The sequence below is a fragment of the Octodon degus genome, unplaced genomic scaffold (genome assembly GCF_000260255.1).
Source record: "Octodon degus isolate 3935 unplaced genomic scaffold, OctDeg1.0 scaffold00028, whole genome shotgun sequence".
NCBI classification, from domain to species: domain Eukaryota; kingdom Metazoa; phylum Chordata; class Mammalia; order Rodentia; family Octodontidae; genus Octodon; species Octodon degus.
The window spans coordinates 20,235,844-20,259,589 of record NW_004524604.1 but is presented as its reverse complement, the minus strand read 5'-3'; the positions used below and the strand labels follow the sequence as shown (position 1 = coordinate 20,259,589).

General features: G+C 49.9%; 1 protein-coding gene across 1 annotated transcript in view; it reads left to right on the top strand.

Moving 5' to 3' along the window:
- Spsb4 (splA/ryanodine receptor domain and SOCS box containing 4) overlaps positions 1-20,393 on the top strand; it is a 75,716-nt gene extending 55,323 nt beyond the window's left edge. The window contains exon 3 of the mRNA XM_004629231.2: positions 19,088-20,393. Within this exon, the coding sequence (XP_004629288.1) occupies positions 19,088-19,215 (128 nt within the window). The 3' untranslated portion in view covers positions 19,216-20,393. The remainder of the gene's footprint in view (positions 1-19,087) is intronic.
- Positions 20,394-23,746: the final 3,353 nt, after the last annotated feature.

Here is a 23,746-nt window from a genome sequence, read left to right as displayed (position 1 = left end):
AGTATCTTCCACGTAGAGCTGGATTTTTGGTTTTGAGTCTGTTGCAAGATCCCTCCTCTTCAATTTATTAGGGAAGAGAACTTGCTACCTACTTGGCCCAGATCCTAACTCTTTGGCACTGACTTATAGCACTTTTTTATGACCCTTAGGTAATCTCATTCTTGGTATATAGGGAAGAACAACTGACTAAAACAATTGCATCACCTTGGCTAAAGTGGTACAGTCAGCAATAACAATAGCATGAAACATGGCCTAAAAAATGACAGACTGGGGTACCTATTAATTTCTAACCTTTAACCATATGAACTAGATTTGTGGTTATATAACAAAATCTAGAACTAGCTAGGAAACTATATGCAGCAGTATCCATCAATATGTCCATTTTCCCCTCCAGGCAGAAAGTTTTAAAAGGGTTAGGGAAAAAAATAGAGAAATAGAATAAGAGAAAGAAGTTGGAAGCAAGGCTGGAGGATAAAGGAAGATCATGCAAACTTTAGGAAACTGGTGAAAAAGACAGGAGGGAAGGAGAGAAGGAAGATATAAAAATAAGAACAAAACAACAACAAAAATAAAAACTGTGCCCACACTTAAGCAAAGGAACAAACAATTAAAAAAAGAAAAGAAAAAGTGGGGGGAGAAAATAAGGAAAACAATATTTCCACTCCAAAAATATTTCCAAGGTATGTTTCTGCTGTCACTGTAAACAATGCAGGCAAACAAAGTCAGAGTTGATTCATCCCAGCAAGCCAGCTTTAGCTTTATGGCAGGGTAATTCAGGTGAGCCTGTGCCTCCTGTTCCTCTGAGGTTTAGGCTGGTTTCTGGATCTGAGGCTGGAAACAGATTTTTTCAGCCTGCAACAATCTATGTGTCTCCTGCCAGCTTGAACTCAGCTCCCTGATTTCCCACTGGCTTGAACTCGACTGCTAACTCTGATAACAGAAGCCACTAGATTGAGCTAGCTGAGCTGATCCCTCCCCAAGATGGCTACTGTGCCAGTCACCTTCTCGGGGAGAACATCTGAACCCAAATAACTCACTAGCACCTGCAGTCCACTGTGTCCATTGCTGCATTCCCCTAGTGTGTTTACCCGTGAAGGCCACCACTGTCTCCAGTGTCAATATGCAGTGCAGTTCAAGCTACTCCTCCCACATAGTAAGTCCAGGCTCTAGGAGAAAACTGCCTGACACCTCCTTTCTCTTCATTGAAATCTCTCCCTCTGCCCTCTCCATGGGCTTCAATTCTCACTTCAGATCTTTCCCAGGTCCTGGGGCCCACTTCCCTCCTTCTTGTCTTCCTCATGTTGCTGTATTCCAGTGTCTGGACACAAATCTCAGAGAGACTCTTTACCTGCTGCTCACCATTCCACCACCATCTTCCCAGAAGTATGATAATTTTGAGAGAGAGAGAGAGAGAGAGAGAGAGAGAGAGAGAGAGAGAGAGAGACTAGTTGGGAATGTTCTACCTAGAGTCGCCCTACATAGCATTTGTGGGTCTGACAGAGCTGCGCTCCTATGGTCAGATCTGACTATATGGCAGTTCCCCAGGAAACAGGCTGCCCCCTGGTGGGGCACAAGTCACCCACTTTGGATAAAAGGGGCAGATGAGCTTCTCTCTACAACAAAAGCAGTACTGTCAGTTCAGGGCTGTTTCTGGACCTAGACATATTTTGTTTGTTCGTTCTAAGTGAACAAGGATGTCACACAAAACTCAGCATGTCTGGTTTTTTTGTTGTTTTTCTCAAAGATGAGAGAATCTGGTAAAATGGGGCCGACACCCCCGCCTGCCGCTGAGCTGGAGCCCTCAGGGACCCTTTCAGGTTTCCATGGGCTGCACTGCTCCCACTGCCCACTGGCTGCACCTGCGCCTGCCCCTCACTGTCACTTAGGTTACCGTCCCAGGCCAGGAGGTTGGAGTTGGCGCCCTCTGGTCCAAACTGTGAACCTACCTGCATACTTGAACTGGTTTTCACTTGTGCACTGCTCATTAACTTTTTGCAAAGTTACCTAAAACAAAAAATCATTTTCCTTGAAACCAGCAGTAGAAATGGAGTCAGAGTTTCCAAATTTGCCAGCTCTTATTCTGTATCATGGCTGTTGGCACACTGAAAATATTTATTTGCAGACCTCATCGTATACCACTTTTGAGTAGACATAATTTTCCTCTTCTGGAGCAACCCCATAAATACCCATTCCTCCTAAGCCTAACTGAATCCTTTGACTAAAGGAGGGAGGGAGATAGGGTGAGAAATCTAAGCAGGCTCCATCCAAGAATTCAGTTACTCATCAATTTTGCTTAACTTAGGAAAAACAAGCTTCCACCATCTCCTCTGGGCCTATTTCTGAGCTCACACTTGGAAAGGTTAAATAAACACAATAAATCCATTAGAAAGCATTCATATTAAACCCCTCGGGCTTATGCCGTTTAGCAAGAGGCTAGCGAGGTGACACATCCCGAGTGGAGAAGACTTGCATGACCTTGGCTATTTGCTAGAAGACAGAGGGCAGCAGTGCCACTTGGCCTCAGTGGTGAAGAGCACAGCCCCATGCTGCTGCAGGAAGGGGGCTTTGGGGTGGTGGTTCAGGTGGAACCAGCAGGATTGGACCCATGGTCCTCACTTGGCAAGACTCTATGCTGGGCCATCCCAGCCCATCTGCCATCCCAGGCTAGGCTTTGTCAGTCAGGGATTCACCTTCTGTCCTCTGGTTCTCCAAGGCACAGAAAATCAGCCAGCACTACCATGTGGTGCAGGGCTTAGGGCAAGGGCAAGGGGCCACTGAACTGGGCAACAGAATCCTTAAGGCTGGGGGCAGAGTTTCCCCTGCAGTGGCTGCCACACTCCCCTTTCCCCACCAAAGAGTTGGCACTGGAAAGTCCATCCCGACCCACACTGCCCAATTCCCAACCCCATTTCCATCACCTAAGCCAGTCACTTAACCTCTGTCTCAGCTTCCTCAGTCTGTAGAAGCAGATTCATAATAACTACCTCCTGCATTGTTGTGAGGATTAAATATAGACTGTCCCTTGACAAAGGAGGTGCTGTGTAAGTCCTTTCTACAGCTATTCATATCGTTATTATTGCTGCCAAAAATTCAGCTGAAGAATCCAGTAAGAGCCCCCAAATGGGCTTTGGGGGTATGCTGATATGGGTTTAGCAGTGCTTCTGATAGGGAGATTGGAAAGAAGATCCTACAAAGTGGGATGGCCTGGTGGGTAGGGCCAGAGCTTGGGATCACATGAAGCTCAGTGGAGCCGCAGATCTCCAGCATAGTAACTCTAAGGCTGCTCAGATTCTTTTAGAATTATCTGCAGTTATCACCATAGACACATCTTATCTGGGTGCCCCGTCTTGTCTTCAGCTCTCTACACCAGCTGCCTCTGATTTTACTTTGTCCCCAAGGACACTAACTGCTCTGAAACATTCATAATGGCTGTCATTGATGGATTGCCCATGTAGGCCAGGGCCTGTGCTTTGGTCTCTTGACTCTGCTTCTCACCTGACCCTCCCTGCATTCCGCAGGAGGCAGGCAGTCTCCCCAGTTTATAGAGGAAGCAGCCAGCCCTGAAAAGCCAGAACTTGACTCTAGGTCTTCAACTCCCCCTCTGGGTTCTCTCTCCCTCCAACAGTGCAGTTGTAAGCAGACAAGAGGGACTCCATTACTACTCAGTAGCTAAAATTAACTGTAATTCATCTTCTGGTTAAGACCTTGTTTGAGTTAGACAGGGGCCAACTCATAACTTCCCTCATTCACTTTTGCTCTTTCTCGTCTTCATTATTAAGTTGGATTTCTCATGCACAAAATGGAACAATCATTAGAGGTAATTTATTGCCATCACTGCTTCTACACATAGTCCTCTTTGGTTCCGAATTACTTACTTTTATAGTTTAATGTGCATCCCAAGAGTCACCTCACCCAACCATTAGAATGCAAGAACCAAGTACCTTGGAACCACCCCCTTCCTTTCCAGCTGACACCCTTGTCACAAGGTCACTGGTTCCTGAATTCCATGTTTACAGATTCTTCACATGCCAATATGTGCCTTCAGTGTAGTTGACCCTAATGTGTTGTTCTTTTACCAATACCACCGAGACTCATTGCTGTAGCACTAGGTAACCTGACTTGCAGTGAGGAAGGCTCACTGCCCCCACATTCTCCTTCAGAAAGAATGAAGCCTAGTAATGGGGGTCTCCATCCTGAGGGCCCTGTCTTAGTCAATTTCCCATTACTGGGAAGAAGTACCTGATAGCCACAACTTAACAGAGAGGTTTATTTGGGCTCATGGTCTCAAGCAATGGCCATCTGGCTCCATTGCAGGAAGGGCCTGATGGGGGAAAAGCTGCTCAATTCTGATAGCCAGGATGGAGAGGAAGGAGGGAGGGGGAGAATGAGAGGGAGAGGGAGAGGCAGAAAGAGAAGGAGAGGGAGGGAGGAAGGAAGAGAGACAGACAGAGGCAAAGACAGAGACTGCACACAAGAAGATACCCTTCCACATCACACCTCCAGCATGGTCCTATGTCCCTTGGACCAGGCTCTACCTCCTAATCATGTGGCAGCTACTCATTGATGGCTCAAACTGTTGAGCACGGGAGTTCCTCCCATCCAAAAGCCTACCAACCACATGAGATTTCGGGGGGGGGGGATGTTTTAGAACTAAACCCTAACATGCCTCAGTCCTGTCCTGGGCAGATCAAGCATCAACTGTCTGTGCCAGCACTCTTCTGCCTGGCTGTGCATGGTGACATATTTCTTCTAGTACTCGCAAGGGCAGCCTGATGTTTCCACAGTGCAGAGGAAGTTAGGGAAGATGGGGAAATCCATGGTGCAGGTGCGTTCGGCCCAGAGCCCCCACCCCAGGCTCCCTTCGTGTCCAAGGCTGTCTTTGCCCAAGGCCAGGGTGTTAGTTATTGTGTAGCTCCTAGGGGATGGGCTCCAAGTTAACTCAGATTTTCTGGGAAACTTTTCAGCTGAGTCAGGGGCATTCCTCTCACAAACTGGCGTAGTGTGTTACTTATTCTGACTTCCTGAGGGCCAGATGCTGCTAGAGGGCTCTTCAGCTGACTGAGAGCAGAATGAAAGGTGTATCGTCTCATTGTAATTTATTATCTGCCTCAGAAAGCTGGGCTGTAGTGTCCTCTATAGAGATGAAGACTTACTTAAGCTGCCGCCTCTCTTCACACACTGGGCTTCGCAAGCTTATTGACCTCAAACCTGTGATAGCCAAAGCAGAGCTGTAGGGCTGGGCAGCAAGTATAACACCAGCCCCTGACACCCAGTCTCCATCCACAGGAGCCTGAAGTCCTCAGGACAAAGACAGCACTGATAGTGGGAAGAGATCCCACAGCAATTCAGCATGGCTGGGGATTTATTAAAGCAACTTTCAAGGAGACCACATTTCCCAGACCCAAAAGTAAGGCAACTAGGACTACAGCAGGACAAGAATATTTCCCACTGGAGTTGTCCCATAGAATTCTTAAGTTCATTCCACCATAGTGAGGAAGAGGATTCAGAAGACATCTTTGCTAGGAAGAAGGGTGAAGTGGTATGCGAGGACAAGCTGTGCAGACAGAGGCAGGGACTTGAGGCTTCCTCCTGGTGGAGTTGGGATGTGACCAGAGGGCTGGCATGGAGAGAGGAGGCCCCAGGGACACACAGATGTTTGGAGGTGGATATGAATTCGGAGCTGGACTGGACTTAGAAGACAGGAAGGGGAACACTGTGAGAGTGTCTGAAGGTCTAGGCCTGGGAGCCTGGTGGCATGGCCCAAGGCTCAGGATCCCCTTGGGGCAGCACAGCACAAAGGAGTAAGAGGAAGCACTTAATTTCTTTGCAGGGTGTTGGAGGCTCTGTAAGGTAACCCATGAATTGTGGATCAGTACAGCAGAATCATCGGAGATCCTGTTAAAATGTTAGTTCTTATGCAGGAAGTTTGGGTGGGGCCGGAACCCTGTACTGCAGAGCTCTGGGTGAAGGAGATGCTGCTGGCCCGTGGACCACATAGCAAAGCTGCTGAGGAACCCAGACCAGAGCCCTGGGAGAGGTCAGCTGTGACCACGTCCCTGTTTTCTATAAGAGTAGAAGCTTAAGTACATATGGAATTGAAAGACAGCAACCTAAATAACAATCAGGAGGGCTTCTCCAAAGATTAATGATAGTTCTCTGAAACAGGCAAGCCTTGCCATTAGAATGTGGGTGCCACAGTACACTAATGGCATATTCCAAGGAGCAGTCTTAAAATATGAAATGAAAAGGATTATGTAAGGTATTTTGAAACAAACCTTGGCTATAAGGATTAATAACAAGGGGTTACAGTTGTTGGGCAGATGCGCCTGTGGAAGTATTTTTATGTACCTGGGTATTAACAGAAGTTTAGACCTTAGCATGAATTAAATCAGCTGGGCCCAGCACTAGAGGTCAGGCTCGTTTGCTGGCCTCAAGCTGCTTGCAGAAACTAGGGGGGTGGGAGGAGTTCTGAACCTGGGTACAGAATGTGTGTGGCTTCTCTATTCTAAAAGGAATGAGACAGGGTCCGACCCCCACCCCGACCCCGGATGATTCCCCTCTAGACAAATACAAGGAAGGGCTGCAATGCTGCACCTATCTCAAGTGTTGTGCTCATTTTTTAAATTTTTATCACCTGAAAAAAGAACAGTTGATTTCATGACTTGGTTTTCTCTGGGTTTATCTTTTTGTTGTTTCTTCACACTATGAGGGATTAGGGCCTAGGACCTCATGTATGCCTGGCAAATGCTCTGCCGCTGAGCTAGATCCTTTTCATTTTGAGTCAGGATCTCACTAAGTTATCCAGGCTGGCCTCAAACTTGTGATCTTTCTGCCTCAGCCTCCTGGATACCTGGAATTACAGGAATGCTCTACCACACCCAACTCTCTAGGGGTTTTAAATAAATATTAATATAGAGATATTGCTCTCTTCATCCCAACCTGCTTTTTTAAGGCATGAGAAGACAGGGGAGTCACATTGTAACCTGGCCTCTGCCTGGCTTAGGAGTTATGAGAGGCCAGTCAAGTTCAGCACACTCAAGGCTCTAGCCAAAGGAGGGGGCCCAGGTTCCTTCCTTGCTGCCCACCAAATGCTCCCCAAGACTGGAGGCCCCATGGCTCATCACAAGAGAATGAGCCGTAGTGCTTCACAACTGATGTAACACTTAGACCATCTTACTCAGTGGCCACAGCAGAGGGGAGGGAGAACCTCAGGGAAGGAAGGAATTTCACAGGGTCCTAGGGGTGAGAGGTGGGGCTGGGGCCCAGGTCACCTCTGCCTCCACCACCCTACCTCCCTTGGCTTGCGGGCTGGCATTCACTCCAGCAGCCCAGGTTCCAACCATCCTTTCATCCTCAGGCTCCAGAGCTGGAAATCTCAGCTCCTGGAGACCCAGTTCTGAGGCAGGAACTTGGAGGACCTGCTCAAATGGAAGCTTAGCTCCCAGTCCAGGCCCACAGACCCTGAGTTTCCTGGACCCCAATACTCTCAGGCCTGCCTTTCATCCTCATACTGTTCTTTCACCTTCCAACCAGGCTTTCAGGCTGCTCCCCTTATCTCGAGGGTGAGGTTTCTCTAGGAGCCCATCTTCTCATCTGCCCAGGAGGATCTCCCTCCACAGACCCAGACAGACCAAATAAAAGCTGCAGCAAGCGTCTGTGGTATCTGGTGTGTGTCGGGCAGTGCTCTGACTTTCTCTGTGCCTCCTCATTTAATTTGCACCATCTGTAGTGGGTCAGCAAGATGAGCTTACTTAGATGTGGCTGAGACAGAACCTGAATTCCTCTGTGAAAGTGGGGCCCACACCACCTTGTCCATGTGCAGATTAGTCTCACGGTGGGGTAGCTTCATCTGGCACTGCAAGTGGCCAGGGAGAGAGGCCCTGCACCAGTGCTTGTTGAGGCGCTGGGGGAGGGGAGCCAGGATTCCGAGAGAAAGTGGTGGCTTCCAGATAGGTGCCTCCCACCAAACGCTCAGCGGGGTGCGGGGAAGGAGGCTCCCAGTGTGAAGTGAAGCAGTCTTTCTTAGCTTCCCCTGTGGTGTCTGGCCACAACGGGGGGCGGGGGGGTTGAAAAGTTAATGTTCACGGCCACACATCTCACAGGGCCGCCTTGCCAGAACAGAACGATGCATCGTAAGAGAAGAATGAAGGTCATGAAGTGTGTTGTGGCATGAGAGGTATAGTGGCGGCCTCTGGGCTCTGTGGGGTTGCAGAGCATCCTGGCTGGGGAGTGGACAGTGCCTGGCCCCAGAGCCTGGCACAACCAAGTCCAAGCCAGCTCTTCCCCCTGGTGGCCATTGGGTCTCCTCCCACTTGAGGGAGCTAAGACTGGACACCCCTGTCCACCCATGAGCCCCTGTCCTCTGCGTCCTCAGAGTAACCAGAGCCTCTCTCCCGTGGCCTGTGGAGGCTCAGTGCTTCCCCCAGCTTCCTGCATGGTCTCCTGACACCTGTGTTCCTGAGGCTTTTGTCACCTCCACCATCTCACACACAGACTTCCTTTGTATTTCCTCCCACAAAAGCTGGTCTAGTCAGAGCTCACACTTTGGGAGAGGAGCTAGAAATGCTAAGGGCCAGGGACAGACTGTGACAGAATGTGCCTTGAAATTAGCAAGGGCCCAGGGAGGCCTAGAAGGGACAGTGGGGTTAGAGGGTCCAGGAAGTCTTCTTCAACCCCAGCGGACCTTCCAGAGCCTCAGATGGGCCCGTGGGCTGGGTAGTGAATTTCACCATACCTGTCGGGCCCCATATCTCCAGTGGCAGTGGCACCTGCCTGCCCACCTCAGCTTGCCAGAACTTCGGTGATACAGTGACGCAGGTGTGGACCCATCCCAGGTGTTCCTTAGTACCCATGTGCCCTTGGCTAAGGTATGAAGGTAGAGCTTCTGCCCCTGCAGAGAGAGAAGACTCACTAAAAATAAGAGACTTCATTTTCTCTACCCATCTTCTTCCCCCAAATTATCACTTAGGAAAACTATGAACTTAATATTTATACAAAAGGGGCTTATTTTTTCAGTATTAAGGATTGGATCCAGGGCCTTCATACTGCATACCCCAGCCTCAACTTAAAAAAAAAAAAATTAAAGCAGGATGTCACTGAAGTGCCAAGTCTGGCCTTGGACTTTTGATCCTTCTGCTTCAACCTCTCAGAGTGCTGGGATTACAGGTGTGCACCACAACGCCCAGTTGGAGACCTTTAAAAACTTAGAGACATACCTTTGGAATCAGTAAATTTCCTTTTCACTGTGTGTGGCAGAGCCAGCTCGTCCTCTAACATTACCCTCAGCTTCAGCCTCCTACAGGAAGCCATTTTGAAAAGCCTGAGCTGAACTGGGTCCCCCTACTCCTGGCACTCACAGCCCCCTGGACTATTACCAGGTGCTAGGTCTCCCAAGTCGTGAGATGTATGAGACCCTGTGCTCAACTCCTTGTTCGAGTACAGCTGTGCCTGTCTGCTTCCGGGTGCTGTGGTAAAATACCTGATCAACTTTTAAAGAGGAAAGATTTATTTTAATTTGCAGTTTCAGAGGTTTCAGCCCATGGCCACTCGGCCATTCTGCTCTTGAACCCCTGGTGAGGCACAACATTATGATGAGAATCACAGGACAGAGAAAGTCTGTACGTCCTGGTCCTGGTGGCTGGGAAGCAAAGGGAGAGAGGAAAAAGTTATATAGAGTCCCAGCATCCCCTCAAGGGTACATCCCTGGCACCCTAATTTCCTCCCTCTAGGCCTCATCTAAAGGATCCACCAACCCCTAACAGCACCATCTGCTGGGAACCAAACCTATAGCACATGGCCTTTGGGGGCATTTAAGGTCCAAACAAGAGTGACAAGTTTTTTGTTGTTGTTGTTGTTGTTGTTTGTTTGGGGGGAGCCAGAACCAGGGATTGAACTCAGGCCCTTGCACTTGCTAGGCAAGTGCTTATTTTACTGAGCCATCTCCCCGGCCCTTGCAAGTTTGTCAGTAAAAGCTTGATGAGAGGATGCTCATGCTAGGGTTCACGCCCAATTCATGTCGAAATACCAACACAATAGTATCGAGGCATGAGTCCTTCAGGAAGTAGGATCAGGCACTCTGATAAAAGGGTCCAGGGGGCCTGACTAGTCTCCTTTGGCTCTTCTGCCTTCTACCATGGCAGGAAGGCAACCCCTGGAGAGAGACCAGACCTCACCGGACATGAACCCAATGGCCCCTTGCTCATGAGCTTTCCTGCCTCCGAAAACTTCGAGGAACAAATTACTGTTGTTTATAAATTACCCAGAAGAAAGCATTTGGTTTCAGCAACAAATAGTAGAGCATATGTGGTGAACGCCAGCTGGGCAAGATTTCATTCTTCATGTCCACAAAATGGCACTGGAATTTGGCATTCTGCCAAATCCTTCATGAAATCTTTAGTTAAATCAAGGACATTGCTCTTCCTGCCTTGGCTCCCCTGTCTGCAGAGCCAATGAAGATGTCTTCCATCAGTCAGTGCAAGCTCACCTTTGCTTCTAGAGTCTGGCTGTGGCCCAGCTCTGGGTGAGGCTGAACTAGGATTTGCTCAGTCACCCCACCCTGGGTCTCAGAGGCTGAACAAGCGATGCGACCTTTGTCACCTCCCCACTTCTCCCCAACCCAGCACACAGAGGTTTCTCCAGGTGTGTGCTTAGAGGGCTCAACAGAGGCAGGGACTGTGAAGTTTCTGGAGGATCTGGGTCCCCACTGTGGCCTGAAGCCATTTATTTCCCCTCACAGCCAGGATAGGGCCAGCTATCACTCGTGTGGCTTCAGTAGGGCTGAAGGGAGACTGCAAAGTGAGCAGTGGACAGCCAGGTCCACCCCTGATGATATCTGAGCCAGCAAAGCAGCCAGCACCTGCAGACACAAGGTCCCCAGTGAAGGGTTCCAGTCACAGCTCTCTGTTCCTTTTGCAGTGCTTATATTAAGAAGCCCACAGCTGTAGTGGCTGCCCAGGGTAATCAGTGAATGAAGCCTCTGGGCAGTCAGTCTTGCCTTCGGTAATATCATCGGGTTTGAGGCAGCCATCCTGTGGGCCTGGCCCAGCCCCCTTCCCCTGGGAAGCCTGGCTAGCCTGTCTTAGAAGCTTAGCAGCTACAAATCTGGGTCTCCAGGACTGATCTAACATTTATCTCACTGGCATCACTTGCCTTCCCATTTACTTTTTTTGTGTGCATTTTTTCCTGTCAAATTCAATTTGATTTGATACAGTAAAAGCCACTGCTAGGATTAAATATAATTTCTGTTCTGCCAAACATCAGCCAGTGGAAAGGCGCCTTAGCTGTCACGCCAAGCCATTTGCCACTCTGATGGAGGCACGGGGCCCAGGGAAGGAAGGAGAGGCCACTCCGCCAGGTGAGGACTGAGGCCAGCCATGAGCCCAGAGCTCCCCATTGCTCAGCTGCTTGGCAGATTCAGGGAACGGCGGCGGGATGCACTCTAGAGCCTGCGATGCAACTGGGCAGAGATAAGCCAAGCTTCATGTGCTTGCCATTCTCCATTCTTCTGATCCCCAACACTGCACCATCCCAGCCTTTCACTGGCCACCTGTTATTTTTGAATCGAAAATGTGCCTCAACAGATGCACATGTTGAGAGGTGGAACTTTTGAAATGTGGCTGGATTGTGAGGGCTCTAACTTCATCAGTGGATCTACGGGTGGGGTCATCATTGGACGATGTCGTCAGCAGGTGATGCAAGCTTAGGACCTGGTCCGAGTTAAAGGGAAAGGGAGCAGCATGGCCTTGGTGACCATATCTTGCCCTAGTCCATCTGCTCTGGCTCCTGCTGTTTGTCTCTATCTCTGTCTGTCTGTCTGTCTGTCTGTCTGTCTCTGAACAGCTTTGCTCTGCTACCCTCTCTCCACCCTGATGCTCCATGTTACAAACCTAGAAACATGGATTCAAACATAGACCAAAACTTAAGCAAATTGGATCCTTTCTCCTTTAAGTTGTTTTTCTTGGGTATTCTGTCCAGGCCCTGCAAAGCTAACCACATATCTTCCTTTTATCACCAATAGGAGTGACTTGTTCACCTGGATGACAAGGAACAAATAGAGAGGGCCCCGTGGCCTAAAGGTTTCCCTGAGGAGAGATAATGGCGGTCAGGATGGCATGGCTCTTGTGGTCAGAGACTGGCCTACATGCATGGACCTTGGAGGGTCACGCAAGGAGCCACTGAGTGGGTGAACAGGGAGGAGGGGCAAGGAGTGAAGCGGGTTCCTCAGAATGAGATGGGCAAGAACTAGAACCGGAGTGATGGGAGAGTTGTCCCAAGGAAGATTGTTGTCAGGGGGCCAGGAGGTATGGGTAGGAAGGAGCCAGGCAAAATCCTGGATGAACAGGGGCCCAGAAGTCGTGATGACAGCATCAGCCTTGTCCAGAGCAAATGGTGAGTGCAGAGGCGTGAATGTGGTGGGGGCAGGGGGGCCCTGCCCCATTGCAGTGAGTAAGCAGCCCTTAGAGAAGGCCAAAAGGCTGTAGTGTCCTGGGAGAGAAGGCTTGTTCCTTTGAGGTGGAAGGAACATCAGAGAAAAAGTTGGACTCTCGTGTCCTGTGTGTGGAATGGCTGTTCCAGAGCATGGGGGATGGCCCAAGTGGTGGGGAAGTTAGGGCCTGGGATCAGAGGCAGGGAAGACTGGGATGGGAGAGAGAACTTCCTTGAAAAGTGACAGCTGCTGGAATGAGGTTCTAGCTTCAAAATGTCATGGACCTTCATGTCATTCCAGTGCACCCTTCCCCTCAGTGTTCCTTCCTCTGTCTCTGTCTTCCTTTTTCCTTTGGCTGGAGGACCTTCTCAGATAGCCTTCAGATCCATCTGAACCAGTAGCTGCTGTGTGCTTTACGACAGTGCAGCTCCCTTTCTTTTGCTCAGGAGGACTGGCACCTCGGGTGAGAACACCTTGCTGAACATACTTGCTGGTCTGATACTGAGTAAGGAGCTGGTGAGTGGGCAGGGCCCTCAGTTCTCTGTCTAAGTAGAAGTATCTTTCCTTTTCCAACCATCTTCTGCCTGCACTGCAGAGACAAAGCTGCCCTTGCTCCACTCAGGCTCTGTTCTCCTCCACAGTAAAGAGGGGCCTTCTCCAAAAGCTGCCCACATTAGCCAGAGAATGGGCTCAGGCCGCTAATGGTACAGAGATGAGGGCAAACCTGCCCCACGTGCAGGGATGACAGTTCTTTGAGGGCTGCCCTGGAGTTTGGGGTTTCCCTGGTAGCCTGTGGGTAAGGGCCACATTCACACATGTTCTTTGACTTCACCTGTGCCGCCTGCTTTGTGTCTTCCTGGGGCGTTTCTGTCTGTGTGCCAGCCACCTTCCTAGGTAACCAGCACAAGGAACACATCCTCACACACAGGGACACACATGCATGCATCTTTCAGGAGACACTGGGTGGGTACAAGTGTGGTGGCCAGGCCATATCCTTGAGCAGCTGCCTGTCTCTTGAATAGTCCCACATTCCAGTGGAGTTTCTCTAGTACTCCCAGTCCTGGGTCCTCCCTTTGGAGGTCTCCCAGGGCTGGCTCTGCCGTGCTGCTTGGGAAAACCATGCAGGATTTAGGGCTGGCTTCCTGTGCAGCCCTCCTCTGCGCACACCAAGTGCCTTGATGGCTTTCCATCCCAGGAAAGGACGGGGACTCTGGCTGCAGTGTGGGGACCAGCTGGACTGCTGATGCTTGCTGGCACAGAGTTCTGAAGGCACTGCTTTTGTCTCAGCTGCAGGTACAGCTTGTTGGGTTTTTTTCCCCTGGGGAAGCAGTGAAATTCATCAGGAGAAGCCTCTACATTCCAAGTGTGTCCTAGAGGGGAGCCAAGGTCACTCTTGGCCACAGCAAGGTTAGTTAGAGCAGGAATACTGTATTGTAGAAGTAGCATCATTGAAGATAAGGATATACTTGTCCTTTTGCATGATTAACTAAGTGGGTTGGCAGCTGCTGGGTGCAGACCCCAGACACGGACTGGGAGCAGAGGGGACACTGGATTTGAGTCCTGACAGGGGATGTGTGCTCCTGCCAGGGAGTACAGGAAAAGGTTTTCTAGGCAAAAGGAGCAGCGTGGGGTAGCCCCAGAGCTACAAAAGCAATTCTCTGAGCTGTCAGGCACCAGAACTAATTTAGTCCATGGATAAGTGGTTAATGCACTGACACACAGTGTGTGTGCTAGCACATATTTGCAGCTTGTTTCTTTTCTTGAGAATAAACAGTGTCCAGGCCTACTTAAGTTCAGATTTTAGGGCTGTCACTCAATCCCTTTCCATCTGGTGACCGTTATCTAAAATTATCACAAAAGAATTTTTACTCTTGACCTTAAAAGGTTGATTTTATTTCGGGGACAAGAATGGTGACTCATATGTTAACGTCCATCCATTGCAGACAAGGAAGACCAGAGGGTTCCAGGGAAGCAGCCTAAGCCACCAGGCCCAGGTCCAGGATCCCCCCCATTTCCAGCCCAGATACAGACCACTGGATCTGAGCTCACTTTCCCATTTCATAGATGGCAAAACAAAGTCCTGTGATTCATCCAAAGTCTTGCAGGGGTTAGTGGTGGAGAACCAAGCAAAACTGAGGTCCCTGGATTTTGTTTGGTGACAAAGTCTCATGAAGTCACACAGGCTGGGCTCAAACTTGTAATCCTCCTGCTGCAGCTTCCAGAGTGTTAAGATTGCAGGTGCGCACCACCCCACCTGGCTACTGGGGCACGTCTCATCATTGCCTGGTGGTATTTTTAGCATAAAGCCAGACATCCAGCCCTGGTCTGAATAAATCTTCATCGAGAGCGGTACACTGTTATCAATTAGAAAGCTATACTGAGCCACTTTTAGAACTTCAATGAGTGAATACATTTTTAAAGGTACCTTTTGGGCTGATGGCCTGAGATACAGCATAGTTAAGCGGGAACACCATTAAGGTGAGGAGCTGCTGTGTAGCACCATGGGCAGTCACCGTGGATGGAAGTGTCGCTGTCCCATTTCACTGCCCATTTCACAATGTGACTGGCAAAGAAGGAGCCAGCTGTCTCGGTCCCACCAGAGGTGGGAGTGGCAGCTGTACACCAAGCCAGCCCCTTGCTCTGCCTTGCCACAGTAGGTCAGGTAGGCACATGTTTGGCCTGTGTGTATACTCACCCACACTCCAGAGCACTGATGCAGCTAGGTATCTGAGACACATACCTGACAACCAAAGTTAAAGGTGCAAAGGGTTATTTGGCCCACAGTTTGCAGCCATTGCAGGCCATTGTCAGCTGGCTCCAAGGCAGGGTGGCATGTGGCAGAGGGGCATCACAGAGAAGCACAGTCCATGGCAGGCAGAAGATGGCAAAAGCAGCCCAGGGAAGTAGCAAACCAGCAAGGGAACCAGAATCGCCTCTCTCTGTCCCTTTTATGCTGTATCTAGGCGCTCGGCTGCGGGCCGTGCCAAGCCAACCAGTGGACTCATTTAGTAACCACATACCCTTAGTCCCAGCATCACACACTCTAGATCCAGCCACCTCGGAAAAGCCCTATTTATGACTGAATAAAGCTTTGGGGGGGGATATCTAGATACAAACAATAACAGCCAAAGTGTTCTTTTATGATGTATAGTTGTTTTTAAAGCATAAATTACATACAGGAAGCATTCAGATCTTCATTGTGCTACTTAATGTTGTTTATGAACTAAACACACTACATAACCAGAACTCAAACCAAGGAACAGAATGAACCCAGTCCCCAGGAGTCCCACTGGGCACCCATCCCATCCCTGGGCCTCCATAGTCACCACTGCACTAGTTTCATTACCCTGTTTTGGGGCTCTCTTCAGGGGTCACATAAAACACACTTTCTCTCACTCAAAATTCTATGCAGGAGACCCAGCCACGCTGTCCCTGTAGTTGTGGCTCCTTCCGTCTCCTGCTGATGCGCATGCTGCTCCAGCACACGGAGACGCATGGTGTGGAGCAGCAGAACTGCTGCTTCCAGCTTGGTGCTGTTCTAGTACTGTAGGAAGGGCAGGCAGCTACAGGCTGGAAAGTGGCCAGAGCTGGAGAGAGAGGCTGGGCACTGCGTCACCATCTTCCAGGAGCCGAGGAAGCAGGTGACCCTCTTACCTTATCCCCTTGAAGCCACCTTCTACTGTTGCCTCGTGTTTGTGGGAGGTGCTGTGCTGCTCCAGATGAGGCTTTGGGGCTGTGCGGCTCTGGAAAAGCCTCTCCCTCTTCCTGAGCCTCAGTTTCTTTTCCTCCAAAGCCAGGATAAGATAGTCAAGCCAAACTCATGGCTGTTTTGAGATCTCAGTGAGATAACGCTAACACAGCCATGGGGACAGAACAGATGGCTCAGTAAATGTAGCTTAATGTGTAAGACAAGTTCCAGTTTCTGACTGCTTTGGTTCCATTCCTGGCTTTGCTGCTTACCAGCTGTGTGGCCTTGGGCAGGCCCTCACTCTCCTTTGGCTTCATCCTCTTGGGAATAATGGGGGTAGTTCCTACCCTGGGGCACTGCTTATGTAAGAGCTTGATATACACATCCATATAAGTTAGTACAAATAAAGTCTCTAGTCATATAATACGCCTTCAGTACAGAGTAGCCACAATTATATTTCAATCCTCGTTGCCTGGTAAGTAGCACATTGTTCATTAAGTAAGTCCTGGTTGGTTTTCTTTCTTCCCCAACATCCAGCAGCACGGGCAGAGAGCACTGGTTTGATAGGAACTAAAAGGAGATCATAGGAACTTAGGATGGTCAGGCAAGGTGGCAAGGAACTGAAGACAGCGTGATGCCGGGCCAGGGATGGCAGGGGACTTCTAGGGACCAGACTGGCAGGGGGAGCTGCAGAACCAGGGCCAGGCCAGGTAAGAGACAGGAAGGAAAGGTGTTGCTGGAGGAGAGATGGAGTTGAAGGAAAGAAGTGAAAGTGTTTAACACCACTAACCTGTTCTTTGGGTGTCCCCTGGAGGGACAGAGAGCTAGATATGGACCTGAGTGTGGCTTCTAACACTTGCACCAAGACCCACTTTACTTTTGACCCCGCACCCCACACATATACTTTCAGCAGTCCTAGAGACTGAACCCAGGATCCACACACTGAGCTCTATCCTTGTCTCTTCATATACTTTTTATTTTGAGGCAGCATCTCACTAAGTCTCTGAGTCACCCGTGCTGGGCCGTCACTTGTGATCCTCCTGCCTTGGCCTCCCAGAGTGCTGGGATGACAGGCATGTGCAGCGCACCGGGCTAGTTCTTCGTAGGAACTCAGCAGCTCTAGTAACTGAAGGTTTCTGAAGACCATGCGCTCTCGACCACACCCCTGTGCTGTTACTCCTGCCACAACTCTCGCTGCTATTCCCCCTCTATGGCTTAGTTGTCTCTTAAAATGCTTTGGAAATACCACTTGTACTGTCACCTTAAGAGTGTTAAGATACGTGTTCCTGCCTGCTTGTGGAAACCAGACCTCTGTAAGCCACACAAGACAACAGGCTATGCTTATCACTGTCTTTATCCCCATCTGACACCAGCTGGCCAGCCCACTGCTACCCCACACGCCTCCCAGCCTGTCCAGTTTTCTGCCTCTTCCTCTTTGCCTGTTCTCTCTGCCTGCTGCACTCTGCCTGTGTTCATTCCTATTCATCCTACAGAACCTCACCTTTTTTTTTTTTATTTTTTGCAGAACTGGGAATTGAACTCAAGCCCTTGCACTTGCCAGGCAAGTGCTTGTTCTACTGAGCCATCTCTCCAGCCCCAAGCCAGAACCCCACCTTTGATGTCCTCCATTTGAAACTTTCCAAAAGCTCCTCTAATCACAAACTATCTTTCCTTGTGCCTTTTGGAATTGTTGCGTGGGTTAGACTCTGTTAAAATTATTCACCTGTGTTAAATCCCAGAACATGAACCCTTGCTTATTTCCAGTGCTGATGCTGACTTTGGCTTGCTTAGCTGTGAATCCCCAGGGCCAATCAGAGAACCTGGAAGAGAATGGGTGTTTGCAGTAAATCTAGTTAGATGTGGTATAACTGGCCCTGTGTCCAGAAATTCCATTGCTTATGAATTTTTTCAGAACTGGGTGTTGGAGGAAAATGTGTTCCTTTACTGAAGATCAAAAGAAGCTATGCCGCCAGGCATGGGGGCCTGTGCCTGTAATTCCAGCACTTGTGGGAGGCCGAAGCAGGAGGAGACTCACAAGTGTGCACCCAGCCTGGGCAAGTCCTCAGTAAAAGGCTGGAGGGCTGCAGGATGCATTTGAGATCCTGGGTTCAGTCCCTATTACTGGGAGTAGAGGGTAGCAGCTATTGGGGGATTTAGTGGGGTTGAAGGTGTTTCAAAAGCTTAATCTGTTTTCTGCTTGTTTGTTTTAGTTTTAGGTAAGGTCTTGGTCTGTTGACCAGGCTGGTCTGAAACTCCCGAGTTCAAGATATCCTTCTACTTCAGCCTGCCCAGTAGCTGGGACTATAAGAACTCAGCAGTCTACCCTGCCTTTTTTTTTTTTTTTTTAATGTATTTGGTACAGAATCTCACAACACAGATTGGACTCATAGTGATCCTCCTGTTTCAGCCTCCCCAGCACTGGGATTACAGGCAAGCACTACCATGTCCAGTCTCAGAGGCTGGCTCAGCACACCCATGGGCGGGGCCCGCATGGCATGTGGTACTAGGGATGGAACCCTGGTCCCTGCGCTTGCCTAAGCAGGTGCTTAGTCTGCTGAGCTATCTCGCCGGTCCTTTACCCTGCATTTTAGAGGAATCTCCCCTGCAGGTCCACATGAGCTCCCTGACTTTCAAACATTTTTTACTATGACCTTCAGTGACAAGTACTTTTTATACTAGGACACACTAATTTTGTACCTCCACCAAAAAGGAAGCTTTCTGTGTCCCTAAATCATCTCTTTGTCACTCCCTTTCTCCTTGTCCCTTGCTCTCCCTCCTTCTCCCTCCTCTTCCCTCTCTGTCCCCGCACCTCTCTCAATATTGCCTGTGAGTCACCATCCCCTATTCCGTGGAAACACAGTACCCATAGACCCCATACTCTGCCGGCTGCAGGCAGGCAGTGTGCGGGAGGCAGGGGAAGCAGGAGAGCTGCACAGGTGCCAGGTGCCGGACTGACCACTTCCGTCTCTTTGCAGCCGAGCCCCTGCCGCTCATGGACCTGTGCAGGAGATCCATCCGCGCTGCCCTGGGCCGCCAGCGCCTGCAGGACATCAGCTCTCTGCCCTTGCCTCAGTCTCTCAAAAACTATCTGCAGTACCAGTGAGCTGGATGGTGAAGGACAGTGGACACCCACAGGCCCGGGCTGTCCATGACACGTGATCTCACAGCCCACTGGGGAAGGGGTCTCCCCCAGCTCCCAGGACAGAAGACCAACTAGAGAAAGCCAACCATCCCAAGGCCAGTGCCCCTTTGGAAGCCACAGGGCCCTGGCACCTGCCCAGCAGTGGCACCTGCCCAATGGTGGCATCTGCCACAGCTTTGTATTGCTCAGAGAAGCTGCTTTCTTATTCAAGAGAATGAATAAAACATCGGGACAGGAAACTCGGTGGTGTGGCCATGGCAGACAGGGCCAGGGAGACTTGGCTTGCTTGGGAAGAAAACTGCCTCTGAATAATGGATGATGAAAGCAGATCATTGCCCATCTCCTACCCATGGTGAGGGCAGCAAGATTATGATGCCTTCTTAGGACTTTGTGCCACTTTGAGAAGCTATTCCCCAGGGATGCCCAACCAAATTGGCAACTGGAGAATTGGCGAGTGGAGAAAGCAATGTTTAGACACCTCCAGCTTACCTCTGAACATGGCTTCCTCCACCCTCCTTCCTGGCCCCAGAGGGAGTCCTCCCCCACCAGGCCCCTCTCTATTCAGGGGGAGAAGTCTAACTGATTTGCCCCAGGGACAGAGTTTATCATTAATTATTATGTTTTTAAAGTAGCATTTGCATTTTAAAAGAGTGTGGGAGGGCAGTCCTTAGTCCAAAGGTGCTAATGGAGGTCCAGGGTGGAGGCGTTGGGACCTGCAAACTGAAGCTGCAGAGGCTGTCGGCCCCACCTGGAGTGTGGGGACCTCTGAGCAGCTGTCCTCCCAGGTGCAGCCTGGTTGTCACAAAGCTGTATAGGAGAGAATTATTTTTTCACTTAGGAGCCTTCCCCATGTTTGCTTCCTGTTGGAACGCGTATGTGTGATGTGCTGTTTATTTATCACCATGGGGCCCATCCGTGGCCTTGTAACTGGAAGGGTGGAGGTGGTGACACCTTCTCCACCCCCAAGCCTGGTCCTCTCACCACACTATGCTGCTTGTACTGCTGCTGCCACCACCACCATTGGCATTTGTTGTGTGTTTTGGATGCGCTCCACCCAGACTCCCTGGTAACTGGAAATCGTCACAGCAGTGGGATACCAGAGCCCCAGATGGCACTGCCTTTCCCCACTTTAATGTGAATTGGACCGATGAATGAGGAGCGTTTCTAATAAAGTTTGTCATTCAGTCCTTCCATTGTCTATGAAGTGCTCTTTGGGCAGGGGTTGGGGGAGGGTCTTCCATCAGCCTGCCTGGTCGGCCACGGACTCGTAGGGGCCAGCGAATGAAGGCTTCTCCATGCCTCTCTGCTCTTCCTGCTGTGCCCCTACTACAGCTCTCAAGCCCGGGCTGCCCTGCAAGATGAGATGTGACTGAGACCATACAAAACTGGCCATGATGGTAGACAACTACTGGAACTCTTGATGCCAGGGCCCAGATGCCCAAAGGGTAGGTGGCTCTGCAAGGAGATTGGGAATAAGAAGGATAGAATCAATCAAGTTGCCAGTTTCCAAGGAGACCCTGGAGGTGGGGCTAGATGTAGTCATGGTGAAAATGTGTTATTACTGAGGAGTGGTATAAAGTACTGGGGACAGAGGGAGGCAGGCTGGGCTCACAGCTAGTACAGCTGAGGAGGCGGAGTCAGGCTGGAGTTAGCTCAGATCAGCCATCAACACACACTGCCACATCTTCCACGACCAAGTGCTCAGGCTGATGTACCCCACACCTGGGAGAGACATGCACACGGTAGCCTAAGAAAGTAGGAAGTTACTCCCCAAGGGGTGGGGGAGGATGGGGAAGGGAAGACTTCCTGGAGAAAAAGCCACCTTTAGGCCTACTATTTGAAGGGAAGACACTCTTCCTGGGGATGAACCAAAGAACCAGACTTGGGGGGCCTGCCTGGACTCAGCCTTGCCAGCATCCAACTTGGTCAAAGGAGGTGGCTTCCGGTGAGACATGGACTGCCTTTGGGACCCAGAGGCTTGGGTTTGAGCCTCCACTTTGTCATCCTTTCTACACAACAATCTTAGGTATGCCACTTCTTCCTCTGCACACATGGGTCGGCCCAGGTAGACAGACAGAGACTGGGGAACTTCCTCTCCTGACTCAGGGTCCATCGCAGCGCCACTTCCCCTATAGATACACCTCCATCTAGTCTCAGGCATCCAGTGTCCTCTTATCTTCGTTTCACCTCTCTGGGAGCTTGTTAGGTGAACCCTCTTCCAGGAAGCCCTCCTGGATCACCCACTTGCTCTGAACAGTTAGCACCTAAGCACCCAAAAAACTGTCTGGAATCTTTGGACTGAACCCTCTCTGCCATCTGACTTCACCTGCCCAGAAGGTTGTCAGCCTCTGGAACACAGGGCCTGGACTGCCCCTTCCACTCAGGCTGGCTGCACCAGCCAAGCACAGCTCAGTGCACCTGTGCAGGTAAGTCTTAAACACCTCTAGGGTTTGTTCTACATCAGTATCCCTGCGTAGGGGCTAAGCACACATACACACACACACGCACGCACGCACGCACGCACACACGCACCATTCCCTGGCAGACTTCCTGGAAGCCCCTAATCAACCATTGGCTCAATGCCTGCGGTAACCCAGCACCTCCCACACAAGGCACCATGGCTGAGGTCTGGCCCTCTTCTCCATGGCCCACTTCTGGCAGGGGCTAATTTTTAATTGCATGAACAGCACGTATGGTCAAGGGCACGGTATTGCGCAGACTGATCCCTGCCAAGTACCTTGGTTCACTGCACCTCTCTAATGTTTCTACTTCCTGGATATAAGCCATCCGCTTCCCCTTGCTTTTCTCCTCCATTAGCTGCACAAGCAGCTGGCTCCTTTATCTTTCACTAAGAAATATAGATTTCAGCCCCTCACAATGATACAATAAAAGTGGCAGCAGGTAGCAGGAACCCCGTCATGATGACTGATTTGTGCTGGGGCAGCTGTTCCTGCTCCCTGGAACCTCACTTCCAGCCACTACCTCTGAATAGGCAAGGGACACAGGGCATGCCTCTTCAGGGCCCTGACAAAGAATACAAATTCCCAGTTTTACCTCAAATAGGAGTTCTGGGAAACTGGTCTCTTGCCAGCCTGCAGATGGGTTTTGTTGTCCTACCTCGTGTGTGTGCATGTTTTAATAAAATTGAGCCCAACAGAGAAAAATCAAGTAATTTAACACTGAGTCCAGATTTCAGATTTTTCTCTCAAAACAGGGAGACATGGTGGAGCCAGGGCCACATTCCTTCATGGTGATGTTGGCCAATGCTGAGTTGTGATGAGTCTCAAGAGAGGACCTCCGTTCTGTGGTCCACCCTCTCACAGCACATCAGGACCTCTCACTGCTGACCTCCCTTCTGGGCATCAATATCCACAATGCACATCGGGAATAATAAATACACACACACATACACACCACACACACACACACACAAACAACACACACACACACACACAAAGTGGCCAATGGAAGGCCCCAGAGGGGACAGCCGGCTAGTTGAGACAGTGTAGATGTCTCTGGGTAAACTATAAATTCCTAAAGTCCAAGAATTCTTAAGCCTTCTTTTTTAAAGAGCCAGGCCATGTTATTAGGAATCCTGGCTATATACACATTTAGTCCTTTAAGGCAATTTGTTTGGGGCTGACCACAGACCAATTAAATCACAACCTGTGGGTGGGGAGGACCGAGGCAGTGTTGGAGCTCTGCTTGTGGTTCATTTTGTTCTTGGTGGTGATGATGGAACCAGGGATTGAATTCAGGCCCTTGCGCTTGCAGGGAAGCGCTTATTCCACTGAGCCATCTCCCCGCCCCCCTGTGGTTCTAACATGCAGTGAGGGCCAAGAACCTCTGGAGGAGGTGCCCATGTGGTCATCTCAGTGGCGAAGTGGTTGGTGTTAAAAGGAATACATATTCATCCCCAGAGAATGCCACCTCAGCCCACCAGTATTTCTAGAAGATGGAGGACACTGGGTGGAGGGCATCAGCAACACACTCAAGTGCAACGCCAGCAAGTCCTCCCCAGCCATTCCTTCTTCTCAGTGATGCTGAGCTGGTTGTTCAGAGTCTGGGGGAGGGGAGGAGTCTGGGAAGGACAGGCAGCTTTAGCCTTGATGCTGTACAGTTCTTAAATTGATTCCAGCTTTGCCCGTTTCCCTGACCTGCAAGGCCCATCATATGTGGGCAGTCTCTCAGAGGGCACTGGCATGAACACTTAAAATAACTTTAGAATAATAGGTAAAAAGAAGTCTGAAAACTGCTTGGCCTTAAGTGTACTGCTTTGAATAGAAGCATTTGAGGTAATGAAACCTGCCTATAAGATGGGTTTCACTAATATAGACTGCTAGACAGTGTTAGATTGTTTAATTGAATTCAAACACCTATGGTATTTAGATGCCAAGAGAATATTCACCCTGACAGACAATTAAAAAAAAAAAAGCATACAAAGGAAAGATCATTTTGTATTTATATATACAAAATAGTTAGGATAAATTTA